This window comes from Juglans regia, chromosome 13, assembly GCF_001411555.2.
Source record: "Juglans regia cultivar Chandler chromosome 13, Walnut 2.0, whole genome shotgun sequence".
In the NCBI taxonomy this organism is placed as follows: domain Eukaryota; kingdom Viridiplantae; phylum Streptophyta; class Magnoliopsida; order Fagales; family Juglandaceae; genus Juglans; species Juglans regia.
Window position 1 is genome coordinate 19713655 of NC_049913.1, and position 24335 is coordinate 19737989.

The following is a 24335-nucleotide window of genomic DNA, read 5'->3' on the forward strand; positions in this document are numbered from 1 at the left end:
ACTAGGGTGCTACAAATATGCTTTGGCCCCACAGCCTATGATGACCCAATGGAAGCGTTAACACTCTTAAAACAAACCATCACAGTAGCTGCTTATAAGGCTCAATTTGAGTCTTTGTCTCTAAACATCATAGTTAAGTTGTTTTCTAAGCGGCTTAAAGGATGAAATCCACCTCCCTATTCGGATGCTTAGTCCTATTAACTTGAACGTAGCCTTTGGATTAGCACAAATTCAAGAGGAATACTTACTGAGCACTAGAAAACCATGGAAGCAATAGCAGGAACTACAAATGCTAACACCATGCGTTTGGCTGGGCGGATAAGGGGTATTTCAGTGGTGGTATTGGTAGATTCGGGGAGTACCCATAACTTCCTAGACCCATCCATTGCCAAACAAGCTAAGCTTTAGGTGGAGGGACCGACCCAACTTTCAGTTCATGTAGCTAATGGGGAAACTATCAAAAGCGCGGCCTATGCAGCAAGTTGGAATTTATCAGTGCAAGGTAACAAGTTCTCCTCTTCTTTTTTTCTTTTAACGTTGGGTGGTTGTGATGTTGTAATGGGAGTGCAGTGGCTTAAAACTTTGAGCCTAATTATATGGGACTTCTCAAAATTGCGCATGCAATTTTTTTGGGAGGGCAAAAAGGTTTGCCTATGTGGTATTCCACTTAGCACTTTGTCGTTTGAAGGAAGTTCTAAATGGTTGAAAACTGAAGTGACTAAGGGCAGGGGGTTTTCTTACAATTATTATCTATAAATTGTGAGAAATCTCAAGTTAAGCTAGGGGGACCTGAAAGCTGTGTTGGGCAGATTTTCTGCAGTGTTTGAAGAGCCTACAAGTCTTCCACCCTCACGGCTACAAGATCATAAAATAATTTTAAAAGAAGGAACCCCACCAATTTCTACTCGACCCTACCATTACCCCCATTACCAAAAGTCAGAAATTGAAAAAATAGTGAAGGACCTTTTGAATTCAGGAGTAATAAGGCCAAGTTCCAGCCCATTCTCTTCACCCGTTCTGTTAGTCCGCAAGGCGGATGGAAGTAGGAGATTGTGTTGACTATAGGGCTTTAAACCAACACACAATAAAGGATAAATTTCCAATACCAGTCATCGATGAACAACTGGATGAGTTCTTTGGCGCTGTGGTGTTTTCGAAATTAGATTTACAATCCGGTTATCACCAGATTTGTGTAGTACTAGAGGATGTCGCAAAAACAACATTTTGCACGCACGAAGGACATTACGAGTCCTTAGTAATTCCCTACGGACTGACCAACACCCCAGCCACTTTTCAAGGCTTGATGAACGAGGTCTTTAGGCCATTTTTTAGGAGGTTCGTCCTTGTATTTTTTGATGACATACTCGTTTACAGAAGGTAGTGAGAAGATCTTTTAGTCCATTTACAACAGGTCCTTGAATTATTACAGGACAACCAGTTATTTGCCAAGTAATCAAAATGTAGTTATAGGGTCAAGGAAGTTAATTATTTGGGCCATGTTATTTCGGCAGAAGGGGTGCAAACAGATTGTTAAAGGATTAGTTCGATGCTTGAATGGCCAATACCAAAAAATTTTGAAATCTTTGAGAGGGTTCCTTGGACTAACTGGCTACTACCGGAAGTTCATAAAGAACTATGGCATCATTGTTGCACCTCTCATCATCCTTTTAAAAAAGAATTCTTTTAGCTTGACTAATGGGCAGCCCAAGCCTTTAGCCAACTAAAAGAGGTAGTCTCTAATCCTCTTGTTTTAACACTTCCTGATTTTTCTAAGCATTTTACAATCTAATGTGATGCTTGCGGAGTGGGTATGGGTGCTGTTTTAATGCAGGAAAGAAGACATGTGGCTTATATGAGCAAGTCGTTAAAAGGGAAAGCACTATTGTTGTCCACGTATGAAAAAGAACTACTAGCCTTAGTCATGACAATGCAACGATGGAGGCCTTACTTGTTGGGTCAGTCCTTCATTATTAAGACTGACCAACAAGCTTTGAAGTTTTTACTGGAGCAAAAAATAGGCACGGCAACCCAACAAAAATGGCTTACAAAACTCATGGGGTATGATTTCTCCATAGAATATAAAAAGGGCAAGGAGAATAAGGTTGCGGATACCCTTTCAAGAAGGGATGAAGATATGGACTATGGGGTGGGGTATTTAGCCATGGTGTCATTTCCCATACCAGATTGGCTAACTGAATTGAAGATGAGTTATTCTTCCTCAGCTGCGATGGTGGCTTTACTGGACAGGTTGCAAAACAAGCTAGAGGTTCCTAATAGATACTTTATTCAGCAAGGTATTATTTTGAAGAGGGGTCGTATTGTATTGGTACATGATTCTGGTTTCAAAAATAAAGTCATCGACTACATTCATGTTAATCTTCATGCGGGTCATACCGATTACCTCAAGACATATCAAAGGGCAAAAAGGGATTTTTTTTGGCAGGGAATGAAGAAGGACGTAAAGAAGATAATCCGAGAACGTGATATTTGCCAAGTAAACAAGACTGAAACCATGTCTGTCCCTAGATTATTGCAACCTCTACCCATACCTAGCCAAGCTTGGTCAGACATAGCACTAGACTTTATTGAGGGTTTATCCCTCTCTAATGGATTTAGTGTCATCCTGGTGGTAGTGGATTGCTACACCAAATATGGACATTTGTTTGCTCTAGCACATCCCTATACTGCACATCAAGTGGCTCAAACTTTCATGGATGGGGTATTTAAACTACATGGTCTCCCTAAGACGATTGTTTCAGATCATGACACAGTGTTCTTGAGTTCTTTCTGACGGACTTTATTCACGCTATAGGGGACCACATTGAGTTTTAGCTCAGCTTATCATCCTTAGTCGGATGGTCAGATAGAGGCACTCAATAAGTGCCTTGAAACTTATTTAAGGTGTTATACTGGCACTAAACAAAAGAACTGGAGTCGTTGGTTATCTATGGCCGAATGGAGTTACAACAATTCGTATCACACAACAACCATACTCTCACCTTTCAAAGCATTATATGGGTATTGCCCAACCAGGCTGTTGTCGTACGTACCAGGAACCTCCTCCCCCGACGTTGTTGATCAACTGCTGAAGTCTAGAGAAAAGATTAAGGAACTGTTAAAGGAGAATTTAGAGTGGGCTCAGAATCGCATGAAGTTGTTTGCTAACCGTAAAAGAACTAAAAGAAACTTCGAAGTGGGTGATTGGGTTTACCAGCATTTGCAACCCTATCGCCAGAAATCAGTAGCCCTCCATCGGAACCTAAGGCTCTCTCCACGATTTTTTGGGCCTTTCCAAGTATTGCAAAAAATAGGGACTGTGTCATATCGTCTGAACCTACCGCCATCTTCAAGAATCCATCCGGTATTCCATGTTTCATGTTTAAAGAAAAAGCTGGGGTTTCAGATCCAACCCTTACCAACCCTTCCTCCAGTTGATAAACATGGGGATCTTTAGCCTAAACCGGAGGCCATGGTATTGGTGAAATGGCAAGGGAACAGAGCACTGACCGAGGTATTGGTGAAATGGTTTGGGGCTTCATCCAAGGATAATACGTGGGAATCACTGTGAAAACTTCAAGAACTTTATCCCCACCTTGTGGGCAAGGTTCTTTAAGTTTGGGGGAATGTTATGGCTCAGATATGTAGGTTAGAGAGTGCAGAGCCAGAGTATGAGAAGGAGGAAGAAGAAGCAAGCGTGCGTCGGGTAGAACTCAAAGTGTTCAAAGTGAAGTGTTTGGAGTTATGAAGCTAATCTGAGGCGGTGTCGTTTTACTGCCAGCCATACGGTGTCGTTCTACCAAGTGATAAACTGTGCATTTTGTTGAGTTACTTTGCTATGCGTTTTGTAATAAAGTGTAGTCCACATCTCTTTTATTTGGTAAGTTCTAGAAGAAGTTTGTTAATGGTTAAGTGTGTCTTTTCTACCAAATTTCGTTAGGACGATGGTCATAAAGGGGTGCAGGGAATCAATAGTGGGCATTCTGAAAAACATTGAGCAAACACTGTAGTTGTTTCTTTGGAGGAATTGGCAGTCTGGGACCTCGAATCACCAAGGCGTGGCCACTTTTTCATCTTCTTCCTCTTGCTATTTTCATTTCCTCATTTTTACAAACAGATCATATGCAATCATGATAACCTTTACAGACCATTTATTCACCATCCTTATTTACATACCACTCAGACTCAACAGCACCCTAACAGCTTGATTCTAGTTGTATTCTTGTTTATCTCAATCATGCCATGCGAAGCACAGCTATACTCTACGTTTTATGACAGTACATGTCCGAAAGCACTAAGCACGATCCGGACAGCCACTAGAAGTGCCATTTCTCATGAGCGTAGAATGGCAGCATCGCTTATTCGATTTCATTTCCATGATTGTTTCGTTCAGGTCAGTAAAGTTTGCATGACCCTTAAATTAATATTTTTATTCCGGGTACTATGAATAATAGATAACATAATTACTATGAATCATTTGATTCATATAGGGTTAATTGCACTGCATCAATTTTGCTTGATGATACTCCCTCAGTATTGGTTGAGAAAACAGCGCTAAACAATGCTCGTTCAGTGAGAGGATACGAAGTTATTGATAATGTCAAGTCCAAGGTGGAGAACGTTTGCCCTGGCATTGTATCATGTGCAGATATTCTAGCAGTTGTAGCTCGAGATGCATCTGTCGCTCTGAGTCACTAGCTAGTACTACCTTTCTCAACTAGTATTAATTCTCTCCATAGCTTTGAAGTATTGGTAAATAACTTGGTAGAAAAAGCAGGTGTTCACTTGCTGTAGGTAGCGACGATGAGAAGATAGCACCGCTTGATTTGGTGGCACCCAATTCTTTTGATAATAATTACTTCAAGAATCTCATTCAGAAGAAGGGTCTTCTCGAATCTGATCAGATACTATTTAGTGGAAGATCCACAGACGACATTGTTATAGAGTACTATAGCAAGAGCCCTTCAACTTTCATATCTCAAGGACAGACATGAAACGTTTGCACTGCTGTCAACTAAGTGTTCAGCAAATCTGTAATACCCAACCCCTAAAACCCAAGCCCAGACAGTATGGAAGCCTAACCTTTCATGAGGGAACAATTCCATTTTAGCAAGATCTTCCTCCTCACATTTCAATTGCTTTCCCCGATTTCTTCCCTTCCCTTTCAGTTTTCTTTACCCCCAAAGTTTCCTCCACCTCAGTTTCCAAAACCTCCATGTCTCTACAATTTCTCTTCTACTCCTTATCCTCTTATCACAACTCCCCTCTTCAGAACAGGCTCTCTCCCTCTGATAGCCACCGTGAAATGTCAACATTCTTCTCACTCTGCCATCTTGCACTAATGCTGCACAGACACCTGAAAAACACCATGCATCACCGAGTATAAGCCGCCATCTTCTCTTCCCTTCACGCCGTGGTCACCTGCCCCTTGCTTTATACCCCAACCAAAGCTTCTCCCACCGCCGTTGACCACCAAGGAAACAACCCAAGCACACGACTCAACGTAGGTACAAGGACCTCTATTTTGGTCAAGCCGAAACATAGCACCCACTCTCTCAAACATTTCCCCCCTCTGTGTTCGGTTCCTCTCAGTTTCCCTCTCCTCATCTCTCTGCCGTCACTGCCCTTACATGGCAAATGACTGTAGGTCGTCATCGTTGCTCAACCACCACATTGTCGCCCATCGCCAAACTACCACAACAACCCATCACCAAGGGCATGGTTCCGTTAAACATAGCTTCCATGCTTGCCGCACGATCACTTGCCATCCATGCGTCGTAACCCAACAGTGAACCTGCAAGTGGAGCCACCACAGATCACAGGCAAGACTCCAGGGTTGAACTGCATCCCCCACGTTGCATGGTCCGTAACTCCCTTTCCCTCTTTCTCTTGGATTATATCTCTTTCTCTCTCGCTGTCACTGCACTTCAGCCAAGCTGTACACTGTAGATCTAGTTCAGCTGCCGCTTCCGTCGTCCCTGGCCACCCCTCTCGGTGAGTATGGACTGATCCGTTTGATTCTGGAAGTTATAATCTCATAGCTCTTTCTTTGTTGTGACCATGCATGCTTTACCCAAAGAGCCTTGTATATATTTTTTTATTTCCCTAAACACCCTTGTCATCAAATGGTCCAAAAGGCATATTTTTATATTAAACTTGATTTCATAGAAAATATTTATAGGCTTTAATTATATTATCGGATATTAATTTTATGGTTTAATTTTGGTAGAAAATTGTAAGTGTTTAAAATTAATTTTTTTTTGAAAACACTTAAAGCCTTTTATATGAAAGAAATTTTGGATAGTTTTAAATTAGATATGATTAGTAATTTACGATGATTTTTAATATAAGCATTATTAAGAATATTTTATGAATTAATATTGATTAAGAAATTTATGACTTCCTACTAGGTTATAAGTTGGCAGTATTAAGTTAGTGTTTTAATAATAGTTTATCGATATATGAGTTTTAATTATGATTATGTTAATTTTCAAAATGAGTTTAAGTTGTTTTACCATGATAAAATTATATTATAATAAGTGGATGGAGAGTTTTAGCAGTTCTTTTAGAAGTTTAGTAAGGTTTAGTATTCCGTATAGGTGACAATTGGTATTCATTTGGCACGATTATGGAAAGATTCAGAAAAGTTAAAAAGTCCAGGTAAGCGGGGTTCCTATGCTAGGTTTTATATGAATTATTGAGACTGAGGTTGACTTTTTGAAAACTTTGCATATTTTGTGATGAAATGAGAACTTGGGAAAAACCAACCAAATCGCCTATATGCATTACTCATGAAATTTGTACGAAAAAGGAAAAATAATTTATGACATGCATTGTGTAAACATGAGCTAAATTTTGTCATGCTGTTTCTGAAATCTGAGAAAGAGCAATATTGAGAATCTGAAAAATTGTGCATTAATTTAAAAAAATGCTCCGACTTTTGTTTTCAGTATGTGAGAAGGATCTGATTATGTTTCAGTACTCTGTTTTGTTTTGATATGGCATCTGAAAACCATTGGTATAATGTACTGATTTTGTAACTGACGCTGTCTCTGCTCTACTCTACTATGCTCTAGTCTGTTTGGGTTGGTACCAACTTCTTTGTCTCTGAGTGCACCCACTTTGGAAACAAAGTGGTTTTACTGTGGTCTTTCCTGTGTGCACACTCGGGGCTCCGAGAAGAATAAGGGAAAGATTTCACCTCTGTCTCTGTCCGATTTGGCCACTGGGGTTAGCAAAACCCTACCACTGGGGTGAAACATGGTCTCTGCTCTGTGAGATGCTCTGTTTTGATGTGATGATGATACTCAGGTAATGTTATGCCAAAGTACTCTGGGTTTTACTTGTCTTAAAATCGTCGCTCTATTACGTCTGAAACATGTTTTGTTCTGCATGATAACTCCAGAAAATATTTTGTTCCACATACTATACTTTGTAAGTGCTCATATTTGCACGCTAGCACATGTTCTCTGCTTATTGAGTTGTTGATAACTTACCCCTTATCTCCCCAACATTTTTCAGATATTTTGGATACTTCAACGGAGGTTTAAGAATAGGAAGCATGGGTAAGGCTTTGTGAGCATAATATATTAAATACAAAGAGGGTACTTGTTATTGGAGAATTTTTTATTGAATAGTTTCGTTTTGCTCTGTTGACTTAGTACCTTGGGAAGTTGGCATTTTTTTTAGACTTCGTCGTATTCTTAGTTCTTTATTTTGAAGTAAATGGTATAAAGCAATGAGGTCTATGAGTAATTGAGGAATTAGAGTTTATATTTGTACAATGAGATATGATTTTAAGTGTTAAGAGGTAACTCTCTGACCCATCCGGGACTAGAGCGTTACAAAATCTATTAATTTTTTTATTCTTTTCTTAAGTTCGTTGTTTTTGTAATTTATGTGACATCATTTCAAAGTGAAACAAGTGTGTGTAGATGAGTCATTTTTTACGTTTCAAATAAAAGTGCAAAGTTTCTTATGTTTCAAATTACTGGAAAGAAGAAATGGCTTAGAAAAAAGAAAAAAAAAATGGAAAGAAGAAATGGTTTTATATAGATATCTCTGTAACTAATGAATAATACTAGATATTAGATATAAGTCTGGATAATGCAAGCAAAGTGATCACCTTTCTTTTATTGGTCTCACTTTTTTTAAGGGCTTATCTTGAACTTGCACGCTTGGGCATGATATAGTGGATCGTTAGTCTTTTGATACTTGATTACAGTTCCTTGAAAATGTTGGGTACTTAAAAATTCAGGAGAAGATATCATATCAAAATTATTACTTCCATTACAACAAACTTACTATTTTGGGATGAAATTCTTTTGTCGCTAATTCGTCTAAAATTAAAATCTGTCACAAAAGGTTTTTTGGGAGTCCCAAAAAATATTTTTCTTATTTTCATTTATGTTCGAAAGTGTTCGAACAGAATTTTTTTCGTTCATATATGACCATTTGACGAAAACTCCACACATACATATATAGAAGGCTAAAGTGTAATACCCAGCCCTTGAAACCCAAGCCCAAGTAGTATGGAAGCCCAACCTGAGGGAACGATGCCGTTTTAGTAAGATCTTCCTCCTCACATTTCAATTGTTTTCCCCGATTTCTTCTCTTCCCTTCCAGTTTTCTTTACTCCCGAAGTTTGCTCCACCCCGGTTTCCAAAACCTCCATGTCTCTGATAGCCTCCGTGAAATTTCAACATTTTTCTCACCGTTGCCATCTTGCACTAACGCTGCGTAGACACCTGAAAACCACCATGCATCACCGAGTATAAGCTGCCATCTACTCTTCCCTTCACGTTGTAGTCACTTGGCCCTGCTTTATACCCCAACCGAAGCTTCTCCCTCCGCCGTTGACCATCATGGAAACAACCCAGGTGCACGGCTCAGCGCACGTACAAGGACCTCTGTTTTGGTCAAGTCGAAACAGAGCACCCACTCTCTCAAACATTTTCCCCCTCTGTGTTCGGTTCCTCTCGATTTCCCTCTCCTCATCTCTTTGTCGTCGCTGCCCTTACATGGTAGATGACTGCAGGTTGCCGTTGTTGCTCAACCACCACACTGCCGCCCATCACCGAACTACCGCAACAACCCATCACCAAGAACATGGTTCCGTTAAACACATCTTCCTTGCTAGCAGCACCGTTACTTGCCGTCTGTGCGCCGTGGCCCAACCGTGAACCCGCAAGTGGAGCCACCGCAGATCACGGGCAAGACTCCATGGTCGGACTGCAACCCCCACGTTGCATGGTCCGTAACTCCCTCTCCCTTTTTCTCTTGGATTCTATCTCTTTCTCTCTCGCTGTCAGTGCACTTCAGCCAAGCCGTACACCATACATCTAGTTCAGCCGCCGCTTCCGTCGTCACTGGCCACCCGTCTCGGTGAGTATGGACTGATCCTTACGCACAGTTTGATTCTGGAAGTTATAATCTCATAGTTCTTTCTTTGTTGTGACCATGCATGCTTTACCCAAAGAGCCCATGTATATATTTTTTTTTCCCTAAACACCCTTGTCATCAGATGGTCCAAAAGGCATATTTTTATATTAAACTTGATTTCAAAGAAAATATTTAAAGACTTTAATTATATTATCGGGTATTAGTTTTATGGTTTGATTTTGGTAGAAAATTGTAAGTGTTTAAAATTATTTTTTTTTAAATTCTTTAAGCCTATTATATGAAATTAATTTTGGATAGTTTTAAATTAGATATGATTAGTAATTTACGATGATTTTTTTAATATAAGTAATATTAAGAATATTTTATGAATTTAATATTGCTTAAGAAATTTATGACTTCCAACTAGATTATATGTTGGCAGTATTGAGTTAGTGTTTTAATAATAGTTTATCAAGATATGAGTTTTAATTATGATTATGTTAATTTTCAAAATGAGTTTAAGTTGTTTTGCCATACTTGATAAAATTATATTATAATAAGTTAAGATTATTTTTAATGATAATATATTTTTAGATTTCTGATAACTATACTATTATTAAAGCCATTTCCGTAGTATGAATTTAAGTAGATGGAGAGTTTTAGCAGTTCTTTTAGAAGTTTAGTAACGTTTAGTATTCCGTATAGGTGACAATTGGTATTCATTCGACACGATTATGGAAAGATTCAGAAAAGCTAAAAAGTCCAGGTAAGCGGGGTTCCTATGCTAGATTTGCATAAAAAAAATTAACTAAGATTGGTTTGTAAAATGTGCATGATATGTTTTTAAAAGAAAACGTGAAGACAACCTAAGTATATGTGTTTTGCATTCACTCATGAAAATCTATATGAAAGAGAAAAATGCTTTTTAACAGGAATAGTATGGACATGAGCAATATTTGACATGTTTATGAAATGTACAAAAGAGTGAATATAAAAGAGCAATATTTGACATGTTTTTGAAATGTATACGTGTGATATGAAATGTTTTGGATCTGTTATTGATCATCTGAAAATGATATGCACGTGCTTTGATATGATATGGATATGAAAAGCCTTTGGCATACTTATCTGTTTTGATTCTGATTCTGAATATGGTTCTAATATGATGATACCGGTTCATGAGATATGGTTGGTACCAGCATGGTATGATATGATATGTGTGCACCCACTTTGGAAACAAAGTGGTCTTTTATGTGTTCTTTCATGTGTGCACACTCGGAGCTCCGAAATTGAAAAAGGGGAAGTTTCACAATATGATACTGCATGGTTTGGCAACTGGGGATAGCACAACCTTACCATGGGGGTTAAACATGGTATATGATTTGATATGATATGATATGATATGATATGATAAGATGAAGATGTTCAGTTATGTTATTCCAAAGCGTTTTTGAATATGAAAATGGTCTTTGAATATGAAAAGGGTCTTTAAATATGAACAATTGGTTTTTTAGTATGAAAAGATTGACAAGTCGCTCTGATTTTCTAATAACATGTTTATGAGATCTGCATATGAAAATGAAATGTTTTGTTTTCTGCATAATGAACTTTCTGAAAATGGCACATGTTTACATACTAGTATATGTTCTCTACTTACTGAGTTGTTGATAACTCACCCCTTATCTCCATAAGATTTTTCAGATATATTGATGGTACAGCTGGGGATCAAAACTAGAAATCTTGTATAAGGCTACGTGAGCATAGTGCAATAAGTACAAAGATGGTACTTTGATTATCTGAGCATTTTATTCAACAATTCTATTTTTGCTTTGTCGATTGGGTATTTTGGAAGGTTGAGATTTATTTTGAGATTTTGTGGTGTTTTAGATTATTCATATTGAAGTAGTTGATTTGAAACAATGAGTTATAAATGTCATTGAAAACTTTGGAGTCTATGACTATATGATTGAGACATAATTTTGAATTACTAGTAGTAACTCTCTGACCCGTCCAAGACCGGGGGGTTATATAAAGCATATCGCAAATAAATGGATCATGTGATGTTGGCTTGCCAAAGCGTAGAAAAATGCACCGGATCATAATTGTCAACCAAGGAAAATGACAAAGTGGGAACAGAAGCAAATGGAAGTTCATATACAAAATTGATATGAACTTTCCATGACCAATGGAGTGTTCATTCACTACAACACAATTTGTCTATTGTGATAGAGAAAACCGTCACAAAAAATAAGCAAAACGTCACTAAAGATATTCGGTGATGGTTTCAAACCGTCACCACGACCGTCGGCTAATGTGCTTCACAGAAAACAATTGGAGACGATTTGCTGTTGAACCGTCACTAAAAATATTTTGAGTGATGGTTGGAGGTGTTTCATTTGGTGTAACGTTCGAATGTTCCCTTTTTTGTGACAGTTCAAATCTGTCATAGAAAGTAACGTTCGGACGTCCGAACGTTAACCCGACTGATTGGCATTCGAATGACAAAAGTTGACATTCGTTGATTCTAGTTCAAACATATCATATTTACGTTCGAACATTTATGCATCCGAATGTTAATTGCAATAAATGTTCAAATTTCGGTTCGAACGTTAACGGACCAATGTTCAAACGTAACGGATTTAATGTTCAGATGTTATTTCGAATGTTAATGAAGAAGCGTTCAAACGCAAGTGGTACGATCGAAGGTTTGTTTGAACATTAATTCTTTAAACATTTAAACGTTTTGTTCATTTGAGGGTGAGTACGTTCGAATGTTGAGGCCTACGTTCCATGTTATTATATAATTTTGTGTATTCACGCTCAAATGTTTTTTATTTGCATTCGAACGTACAGATCAGAAATACTAATTTCATAAAATTAAAAAACATACCAATTGTATCATATTACACACCATCAATTAACAACTAAAAATGTCTTATAAAGTTTCAAAATTAGATATTAAAATTAGTTATATACACAGATAAAATTCATTTCATCTTCTTTCTTCCCCCACTGCGATTCTGTTGCAACTATATAACACATTTCATTTGCACCATCATCTCATTGCATTTGCGCTTGGACTTCATTACGATTTATTTCCTCCTGGTCTTTTTGTTGGTCCTGCAAACACATCTTAAATGAGACTGTCGCTCTAAGAGAGACTCACTCTTGCTGTCTCGACCTCATATACTCATTCTCGCGCCGTGCAACTTCTAAATTTTTGATAAGATTATTAATTTGTGAAGTCAATGAGGTTGAGGAAGATGAACATCTATGCTTGAAAGATCGTCTTAAACCTCTTGCCATACTAGACTGCGGTCCGAGCACTTGCGTAAATATATGTCGATGTCACTAGGAGAGGATTCCCTAGAAGTTGACTGCATCTCCATAATTTTTTCCTGCAATTTGAAAGAAAACACACAATATGTAACATATTAAAAGAAATACAAATAAAAAATAAATTATTCACATGCTGGATAATTTATTTAATAAAATTAATATTGCTTACATAATTATCTATAGCGGCAAGATCCATCCACTCATTATGCTCATTAGTGAGCAGCAATATAGACATGAATGAGGGAAAAGTTTTCAGGATCATCACGTTTCTAGCAAAGCGACATTAGCAATTTTAAAAAGATAATGTTAGTACTAAAATAAAATAATATCAGAAAAATAAATGAATTCTATAATTTTTTAATTACCATTTTTTAGCAAGACGATGGAATGATCTTGAACCGGCATAATGGTGGACAGTCAGAGCGGATCTATTTTGTGCATTTGTAGAACTTAAGTACTACAAAATTAATTAAGAATGTTAATTGTAATATATATACATATAATATATAGAACGAATATAAATGTAAATAATTAAAGGATATAAATGTAGAATACCTAATAATTTGGAGATGCGAAAAGATCACAACACTTTCTCCAATCATCTAACTTAATCTGCTGGAAAGGGGACTGCGCAGCCTCTTCCAACGTCTCAAACTTCTTGGCGTGGTCATGACATCATTCCTTGTGATGTCAGAATAGTGTAGCTATCAACTCATTCATAGTTCTCAAATCCTCGCTACGGCCAGAGTCGAGGTCGAATTCATCCTAATAAGTGAATTAGGTAAAAAAATATGATATACTAATCTAGGTGAACAAAATGTACTCTCAAAGTAACTCACTAGCACACAACTTCAAATGTGCTCCTTAATCTCATTCATAACATCTCGTCATGAGCGCACATAAAATCGAGCATAAGCTCGAACTATTGTGCCAATATAGGAGGAAAGCGCTGCTGCACTATCATCCACTCCTCCAGTGGAATTATCAGGAATGTTAATCTTGAGTTTTTCGTGCCTTCTATTTTTCTCAAGAGAGATGCAATGTGTATAGCCACGACCGCAATGAGCAGATGCATCAACTATATGATAATAATATAATTATAGTTATATAGTTATTGAGACAAAAGTATTAATTATATAATTAATTATCAACGACATTTCCTTACTGGTAGGTATCGATTGGCTGTTATTTTCTTGCGTGTTAACTTGATCTTCAGGAGCGGATTCCTCGGGTGGGGAGTCCTCAATGGGTTCGGGACTTGGACTTAGTGGAGGAGACACATTTTTTCGTTGTCGTTTTTGCGGCATCCTTGAAAATGATTAATTATATAAAAAAATTAATTAGAAGAAATTATGAAAAGTATAATTATAGTCACCTAGATGAAGAAAATATTTAGTACTTTTATTTTTCATCTTCGGATGTATTTTTCATCTTCGTCGTCATCATCAACCTCTTCTTCGTCCTCCTTATCCACCTCCTTCTCGAATTCTGATTCGTCTTCTTCTTTTGACTCTTCTTCTTTTTCTTCCTCCTCACTTACTTGAATTGAATGACCATTTAATACGGACGGGTCAACATGGATGGGGGGACATCATCTCTACACAAGGGGAGCAACTCGAGTGCACCGAGGTCAACAAAGAAGTTAATATCCTCTCCATCTTCCTAGTATGCCTCTACAATCGCAATGTCATCTTCATCTCTACTATTCTCATAATCTGTACTCGTTCATGCTTCATATATATTTCGAGGGACAAATTTTTGTACGACTCGCCAAGTTATCTCTCCATTATCTTCATCAGCGTTTTTCATTGGATTAATCAAGTAATATACTTGGGATAGCTTGACAAGCCAATACGAATGGATCATTTTCGTACCATTTAGATGCAGTATTGACACTCGTAAAGTGATTATCCCTATGTATCAAAACCCGACCACCACATAGATCTCACCAATCACATTTAAAAACATATGTTACAAACCCACCCAGATATTTCAATCCAATAATATACATATGACATCATAATAGTCAATATCATCTATTCCATGACTCCCCTAGACCAACACACCGGGTTTTGAGTCTTTCTATTACGTTCACAGTACAAAGTATGAAATCTATAACCTCGAACCGTGCATGCAGTGTATCGAAGTACTCTATTTGAGGGACCACAGGCCAATGCATAAAATTAAGGAGAAACTGATCCGGGATCACGAGCACGTTGTTCCAAAATCTAACAATTGAAATAGTATTTATTTATTAAAAGTTACCCAGAGTTAAAAGTTTCGAAATGTAGCATATATATAATTTTAGTTCATACACATTGTTCAAACCATCCGGGAAATTCTTCCTCGTATCTTGCCTATATATTATCTATGCCTTCTGTCCTAAGTTTATCCATGTGCTCACTGTATATAAGTACAAAAGAAGTATATTTTGAGCACAATAGTTACACTTAAACTTCAAGAAACTAGAATTATTCGAAGCATGAAACAACATACCTGAGATAGTCATCAATCTCTCGGCAAATATTTAGCACATACAGCCAAATTTTACCCAACTCTCCATCAATTAAATCGTAACTTGTTTGTGCACCCAAGGGTCGTACATTCTGGGAAAACACTGATAGCTCACGAGGAGGCGAAGCAGCAAGATCAACATTTCGCTTTTGATGATTAAATCGTGTCTCAACACCATGAAGATATAGAGAGCAAAATGTTAACCATTCATCGTGTATATAGGCCTTTGTTATTGAACCCTTAGCTCTGGCTTTATTCACAATAGTGCGCTTCAGTTGACCCAAATATCTTTCAACTAGATAAATCCAACGGAACTGCACCAGTCCACCCAACAATACCTTTTGAGGTAATTGTATTGCTAAATGGACCATGACATCAATATCTTCTTCCAGTTTCCTCAACATATCTCAATTTACTACTCGAGGGCACAAATCCTTAAAAATATACAGAGTTCAAATATGGCGACACGTACATTAGAGTTCAGCTTCCTATGTATTCCCATAGGTAATAACTTTTGCAAAAATACGTGACAATCACGACTTTTCAATCCACTGATTTTCCAGTCATCGGGGCTCACGCATCTACCAATATTTGAAGCATAACCATCTGGCAACTTCACACCTCCTAACCATTTGCAGAAGTTCATCCTTTCCTCCCTCGTCATCGTAAAACATGCATGCGGCATGACCACCCTGTTGCCTTCCACCCACAATTGTAGATTATGTTTAATTCTCATTCTCTCAAGATCTTTCCTCGTCTTGATCGTGTCCTTCATCATTTTGTTAATGCTCATCAATGTACCTAGTATATTATCACAAATATTCTTCTCTATATGCATTACATCCAAACTATGTTGCAACGTGCAGGATGACCAATATGGCAAGTAAAAAAAAAATACTACGCTTTGTCTAATTCAATTCAGCTGCGCCTCATTTTCTCTTGTTTTTTTCCGTTTAAAACAATTATTCACTCTAACATGTACCAGTTGTTCCACTAGCTTTTCCCCAGACAACTCATTTGGTGCAATTCTGTCCTTTACTCTCCCATCAAACTTAGCACATTCTCTTCTCCATGCATGATTTGCTGGTAGATAACGTCGATGACCCATGAAACACAACTTCTGAGAATATTTTAACCACTCACTAGTAGTTTCTTTATTACACATCGGACACGCTAACTTCCTTTTCGTACTTCAGCCGGAAAGATTCTCATATGCCGGAAAGTCATTTATCATCCACATTACTGTAGCATGAAACTGAAAAGATGTCGACGTGGATGCATCATAAGTTTTGACGCCTGTTTCCCATAACTCTTTTAGCTCTTCAATCAACGTATGTATGAATACATCAATGTCATTCCCAGGCGATCTTGGGCCAGGGATAAGTAAAGTTAACAAAAAAGTTGGGCGCCTTCATGCACCTCCATGGTGGAAGATTGTATGGAATCAACACTATAGCCAAGTGCTATAACTTGTACTCATATTCCCAAAAGGGTTGAATCCATCGGTTGTGAGTCCGAGGCGCACGTTCCGAGCTTCTATCCCAAACTCTGGGTATTGATTATCAAAAGATTGCCACGCACGAGAGTCAGCTGGGTGCCTCATATATGCGTCATACTTAACTCTTTTTTCCTCATGCCACCTCATATCGTGAACTGTTTTCTTACACATATAGTCTTTGCAACCTAGGTCTCAAGGGAAAATATCGCATCACCTTAACCGACACGTTTTTCTTACCCTTCCACCTCGACTCTCCGCATACAGGACATGCTTGTTTCTCTTCGTTCTCCTTCCAAAACAAAACACAATCATTCTTGCATGCATGTATGGACTTGTACTCAAATCTTAATCTCTTTCTCAATTGTTTCGCTTCATAAAAGTTCTTCGGCAATACAGACCCTTCAGGAAGCACCTCGTTAAATAAGTTCAATACCATGTTTATTACTTTCATCAACATCCCACACAATAAACGATATTTCAAAATGTTTTGTACAGCCTGGATAAAGCTCGCACTTTGCATCTTGGCCACTTGAAGCATTGTCGTTAACCTCATCCATAAACATCCCAGCTCCAATGTCACCCAACATCTCCTCCATCTCATCCTGCTCATAATCATCATCCATGTGCCGCAAATAATTTTGATGATCGGTCAATACATCCGCTGACTGTTCATACGACTCACCATGCAGTACCCATCGGGTATACCTCTGATCCATACTGTTCACAAATATATGACTTTCAACTTCATCCAATCCTATCACACAAATTTTTACACCCTCGACATGGACACTTAATGTAACCATGACTATCAGCAAAGGTTGGTGCAAAATCAATGAAGGGTCTTATTCCATGAGCATAGGGTACGTAATCCTTTCGAAGTCTATCGCCAAGATGCATCCAACTTTTGTCTATTTCTAAAAACATCTATCTATGAATAACACGTACATAAAAAATTCACATGCATGTCATGCTCCAATTCTCATTGCTTTTTTGGTAAGGTAGTTGGTCCTATCCCATTCAAGATTATATTATCCATATTGCACAAATCTCGTCATTCTACTACTTTTCACGTTAGTAAAAATTTCAGCAGCACCTCTCCATAATTCTCCAAGTATACATGTTCACATAGAGGGATTGTGACCCTATGAACAGTAGAGGAAGACACCAAAATTTTATATTAAACGTGGAGAGTAGGAGTAACAAAAATGTGCAATACAGATAATATAATTCCAAATTGTCTACACTGGACAATTCAGGAATTAGTGGACACATAAATGTACACTAATTCCCAAACGGGTCTAAGGTTATCTATGCAATGTCATACAATATGTATCAAAAAACACTATAAACAATATTTCCATGTTGTTTGAATTAACAAAGTCAATTAAATAGTAGTATTATATTGTTAAACTAGATTGAAGAATATGTTCTCAAGTTTCCTATCATGAGTAGATAACAAGGGAGAATGATCTTGAAGAAATGTCTAAATTTTAGTCTAATTACTTGTTTGTCACGAACTCTTCTGCTTTGACAACTCTCATGGTCAGAGAGACTACAACAGTCAAGCAATTAGACTAAAATTTAGTCAATTATTTACTACTATTATTCCTAAATTATAATTTTAATTGTTAGTTTATATCTTAGGATTATTTTTTTTTTGAAAGTCAACACAGTAATCACTCTTATGGATCTAAGATATGGCAATTAGCCAATACAAGAGATTCTATACACCCAGCAGTACAATCAATATCTATTAATTCATGATCTAAAGTCACTGCAACTTGAGCAAGTCGATGAGCAACACCATTCAAGTCCCTCTTAACATGCTGAATTTTCCAATGAGTAGAACTTAATAGCTTAAGGATATCTGATATAATACACTGCAAACATCCAGTAGAAGAATCAAGACAATGAGCTGCTTGAACAACTTGACAAGAATCTCCCTCAAAGATGATAGAGTCAAGTCCTAACTCTTGACAAAATAACATAGCAGTGAGTAATCCCCTTGCTTCTGCCAAAGCAAGATCTGTGCAATAAGATTTTGGTTGCATTAAACTTGCCAAAACTGAACCCTTACCATCGCTTATAACCACACCAACACCAATCTTGTTAAGAGCAGATCTTACAGCCACAACCCAATTAACTTTCACCCAATGTGATGGTGGTGCTTCCCAACGAGTAACATGCAAAGGATCCTGGTTTACTGACCTTACTGGCTTTGAGCTTGCATTATAATACTCTTCAACAACCTTGACTGCATTTCCATAAAGCAAACTAGGAGCTTGAAAAGGCCCATTATGGATTAATGAGTTTCTTCTAAACCAAAGCAAACGAGCTATGGTGGAAAAGAGCACAAGATCTTGCATTGGTAATCTGTTAACTAGATATTCAAAAACATGGAAGAAGGTACTTGCTTGAAAGTTAGCCTTTTGCATAGGCTTAGAGCACAAAATCCATACATCTTTTGCAGAGGGACAAGCCCATAAGATATGGGCTGGTGTTTCATCCTCCAACATACAAATGGGACAACAAGATTCAGTAATCACTTGCCTCTTACACAAATTAACTCTAGTGGGCAGTGAATCTATACAGGCACACCAAATAAACTGTTACAACATTAGTAGTTTGTAAGGCCCAAATTTTCTTCCATAGCACCCCATGAGCTCCATTAGTAGAAGATTCACCTTTATTCCTTGCTTGGAGTTGCTTATGTAAGTGGTAAGCACTTCTAACTGAAAATTGGCCAAACAAAATTCTTTCCATATCAACTTATCAGCAAAAGGCATAATACTAACAGGTAGCTTCAATATTTCCTTCACATCTTCCTCTTGAAAAACCGTTTGGAGAACATTCAGATTCCACCACCTCGTGTTGGTATCAATAAGATCAGCAACCACAACATTCTCATGAAGAATAGACACAGGAGAAAGAATCCTGCATGTAAAGTCTCTCTGCAGCCATTTGTCCTTCCATATCCTGACCTGGGTACCATCACCTACTCTCCACATACTACCTTCTTCAATTAGAGGAATGGAATGAAACATACTTCTCCATAAATAAGAAGGCCTAGCACCTAGAGCAGCAAGTGATAAGTTTGTAAAAGGGAAGTATTTAGCTTTAAGAATCCTGCTTGGTAAAGAGTCTGGAAACATTTTCAACCTCCATATCTGTTTTGCTAAAAGGGCTATATTGAAGCTATGTAGGTCTCTGAACCCCAAACCTCCACAAGATTTCCCTTTACACAAGGATTCCCAACTTGACCAGTGGATTTTAGACTGATTTTCCTTATGACCCCACTAGAATCATGCAAAGGCTAAATGTAATTTCTTGCAAAGTACTCTTGGTAGCAGAAAAACACTCATTGTATAGATGGGTTGGGACTACAATACTGCCTTAATGAGAATCTCCTTCCCTGCTTTTGATAGGAACTTATTCTTCCAGTTATCAAGCCTCATAATCACCCTATCTACAATTTCATTGAAAGCCCTTGACTTTGATTTCCCCCCAATAGAAGGAAGACCCAAATACCGGTCTAGATTAGTAGAGGCCTGTAACCCAGCTAGCTCCATAATATGTGTCCTTGTTGCCGCTCTTGTGTTTCTACTGAAGAATAATGAAGTCTTATTTTTGCTGAACTTTTGGCTAGAAGCAGCTTCATATACACTAATAATATGATTTAGTTGCACCCACTCCTGCATGTTAGCTTTACAAAATAAGAGGCTGTCATCTACAAAGAACAGATGACTTAAACTGATCTGACCTCAAGCAATAGGTACACCAGTTAAGACCTTTTGTTGTTCTGCAGCATACAATTGGGCACTCAAGACTTCAGAACAAAGAATAAAAAGATATGGGGATAAAGGACAGCCTTGTCTAAGATCCCTTCCAGGTTTGAAACTCTGTTCAGGGACACCATTAACCAAAACAGAAAATGAAGAGGTAGAAATACATGACATGATTAACTTAACCCATTTGTCATTGAATCCCAATTTTAACAAAACAACTTAAATAAACCTCCATTCCACCCTGTCATAAGCCTTACTCATGTCTAATTTCAAAGCCATAAAACCCTTTTGACCATGGAGTTTTGTATTCATGGTGTGAAGAGTTTCATAGGCTATAGTGATGTTATCTGTAATCTGCCTACCAAGCATAAAAGCACACTAGTTTGGTGAAATAAGAAGAGGCATAATGGATTTCAATCTGTTTGTGAGCATATTTGTAATAACCTTATAAATGACATTACATAAGCTTATGGGTCTGTACTAAGAAACAATCTTGGGACTTTTGGACTTTGCAATTAAAACCAGGTAGGTTTGATTGATGGCTTCAATACATGCATGAGAGTTTAGAAATGTCAGAATCGTATGACAAACCTCATTTCCCACCACCTCCCAGTTGTCTTGATAGAAGCATGCACTATAACCATCTGGTCTAGGGGCTTTGAAAGGTCCCATTTGGAAAACTGCAGTCTTAACATCCTCCACTGTAAAGGCTTGAAGTAAATCATCATTCATAGCAGGAGTTACTTTAGGTGTCAAATTATGAAGGCAAACATCAATTTGAGAAGGCTCTGAGGAAGTAAATAGGTTCTGGAAAAAGTGAGTAAAAGCAAGACCAATCTCTGATGCAGTATTACACAGAAACCCATCCTCATCTTCCACTTGTGCAATTTACTCCTTCTTTGTCTCTGACTAGCACTCAAATGGAAAAATTTAGTGTTTTTATCCCCATTCTGTAGCCAATGAACTTTGGCCCTTTGTTTCCATTTTAAATTCAAGGATTCTTGAAGAGCAGAAATCTCTTTCTGCAATTTACTGACTTCTGGTACAGAAGTTGCTATGAGAGTAGATTGCATCCTTTCAAGTTGGCTCATCTTCTCCCTAAGCACCTGATCAGAGACTGGATTTTTTGAGTAAGCCCATTTTCTAATAGATTCCATGCAACAAGCTAGTTTACTACTCAAAGAAACCAGATTATCAGACATTCCACCAGCCTGCAACCAAGCAGAATTAATAGTAGAGCCATAGTCCTCATAAGAAGCCCAACTGGCCTCAAATCTGATTGGCCTTTCCAAAGAATGAGTTGACTCATGGTTATGAAGAAAAGTCATGAGAAGGGGGCAATGATCATAAGAGACAGAAGACTGAATTCTTATATCAACCATGCCAAATTCCTCACACCAAGCAGAAGATGCCACTGCTCTATCCAATTTCTCCTTAGTGAAAGAAAAGTCTGACTTGTTGTTAGACCATGTGAACCTCCCTCTAGTAAACTGTAGACTATGTAGTTGGCAATCACCTAAAACATCCTTAAAAAGAGAAATATGTTTCTCACTTCTTACTGCACACCCCTCCTTATCTCCTTGAGAAAGGATCTCATTGAAATCTCCAATACAAAGCCACATATAAGAATTCAGAGATTTGAGATGCCTTAAAATGTTATAACCCTCTATCCTTTTTTCAGTAATTGGATGACCATAGAAACAAGCGAGAATCCATGGGGATTTAGGAGAAATGTTGTCAATCCAACAATTGATATGTCTTTGAGAATAACTTTGAATCTCTACACCGCAATCTGCCTTCCAAAACAAAGCCAGACCCCCACCATGACCAAACCCCTCAACCAGAAACAAATTAGTAAAACCAAGTACTTCAAACATTCCATCTTATTCTTACGTAATCTAGTTTCCATAAGGAATAAGATGTTTGGCTTTTTATCCTTAACCATATGGTTAAGGTCATGAATTGTCCGAGGGTTGCCAAGCCCTCTGCAGTTCCAACTTTAAAACCTCGTTTCTCTTGGCGGGGCTGTGAAACAGCCTCCGCCAATGATTTCACATTCCTCAATTTCCTTTTAAAAGACAATTTGTCCTTAGAAGAACAGCCACCCAAAGGCAATAACTTCCTCTTCCTAGTAGCCAAGAAAATATCAGAATTAAAAGTAGCCTTAACATTACCTTTTCTGACCTTATTCTTCAGATGAAGCAGTGAGTGAGATGGACTAGAGGGTTCATCATGTTCAGAGGCCTCCTGTAACAGCCCGCTAGAAATTCATTGGTGGAATTTCTATTGACTTTAGGAATCTTTTGAAAAACCCATAAGTTTTTACGAATCGACCAATCGCTCAGGTTTTAGTCAGTCGTCATAATCAGTGTTATCATTCACTATGGTGCTAGATTTGTGAGTTTAATTATTTGAGATAGTTAGAAGTGTCAGAATGCGTTACGGTCTGCGCCATTAGACTCAATGGATTATTTAGGATTTTATGGCGCAATAACTATTTTTCATAATTTCGGACGAAACGTCTGTTGGAAATTGTGAAATTATTTTTAGGGGCACTTCGGGGTTGAATTTCGGTAAACGATTTTCACTATAGGTTAATATGAATATTTAGAATTTTTCAGTACTAAGTTTATTATACATTTTTTTGGAGTGAATAGTAACCTCGATAAGCACACCCAATGCAGTGTTTTCAAAATCACAGTGTGAAATGTCCAAATTAGGTTGGAGGAGTTTTATTTGGACACTTGGCAATATCTTAGCCACACATAGTGGCCATTTTCCATCCTTTGTAAGTATTATCTCATAATGACTCCTTCATAAAAGTTGTTCATATTTGAGTCTAGTTTCCGTGGATATCTTATTAGTCTCATTCCATGCTCATTTTATTGGTCAAAAGTATTTTTAACCATGGAAAGGTCATTCCGGGCGTGAAACTGGAGAGTATGTTATGTTTTGGAAGTTTTGACCAAGCTAATGGACATATCTTGGCCCGAAACTTTTATGGAGTGTTGTTAACATGTGTTTATGAATGTTCATTGAGGTTTTGTTGCATGAATAAAGCTTTTGATGTTAGATTTTCTTAGAGTTAGAAACTTGAAAACTGGAAGTGGAAAAACAGTTTCTGTTTTGTGAAAGTTGGAATATTTCGTGGTTTGATCTTATTCCAAAGGCTTTGATATTTTTATATGATGATCATAAGCCTCTTATATACATGTTAGGATGTTATTTCGAATATATTTAGTATTAGTTTTAAATATATGATTTTCTATGCAAGAGGATTTCGTTTAGGCCTAAAATTTGATATTTTTGAATTAGATCCGTGTTTTATTAAATTTTAGCCATGTGATTTTAAGTTTGATGGTTGGATCTTCTTTAGGACACATTTTTAAACCATGTGATGTGTTAGTTTGAAGATCACATGTCTTTAAGCCATGGATCAAGAGATTGATCAAAGTTATTTGGGAAAAACAGTTTCTGTTTTGGACTAAGTTTAAAACCAAAAACTCCAAGTTTTGTTTTGTGATTTTTGATGAGTTTTGTTTGATGATTCAAAGCATGGTTGATCTTAGGATGATGTTATGAATATGTTAGAAGTAAGATCTGATTTTTTGGAATTCTTGGAGATGTTTTTATTAAGGTCAAAACTTGTGATTTAAGGGTTTATTTTTTGTTAAAAAGTTTGGATCTTTTTACAAAAAGTTTGGTGTTGATGATTAGCTTTTCTTAATGGATATTTTAAGTGTATTTTTAAACTTAGGATAGGAAGATCCTTGTTACAAAATTTTGGTTTAATCATGGGTTTTGAATATGGAAGAAATTGC

The 24335-nt window shown here is 37.5% G+C and overlaps 1 protein-coding gene across 1 annotated transcript; it reads left to right on the plus strand.

Annotated features, from left to right (window-relative positions):
• The first annotated feature begins 3469 nt into the window (after positions 1–3469).
• On the plus strand, positions 3470–4991 carry LOC109006453 (lignin-forming anionic peroxidase-like). The gene is made up of 4 exons (XM_035684348.1): positions 3470–3564; positions 3646–3729; positions 4488–4687; positions 4792–4991. Exons 1-4 carry the CDS (start codon positions 3470–3472, stop codon positions 4989–4991), a joined length of 579 nt encoding a protein of 192 aa, XP_035540241.1.
• Positions 4992–24335: the final 19344 nt, after the last annotated feature.

Excerpts from the sequence above, each read along its gene's own strand:
- LOC109006453 (XM_035684348.1), top strand. The coding sequence starts at position 3,470 with ATGGTATTGGTGAAATGGCAAGGGAACAGAGCACTGACCGAGGTATTG. Across the intron at positions 3,565-3,645 it reads GATAATACGTGGGAATCACT|GTTAGAGAGTGCAGAGCCAG; the intron begins GTGAAAACTTCA and ends TCAGATATGTAG. Across the intron at positions 4,688-4,791 it reads AGATGCATCTGTCGCTCTGA|GTAGCGACGATGAGAAGATA; the intron begins GTCACTAGCTAG and ends CACTTGCTGTAG.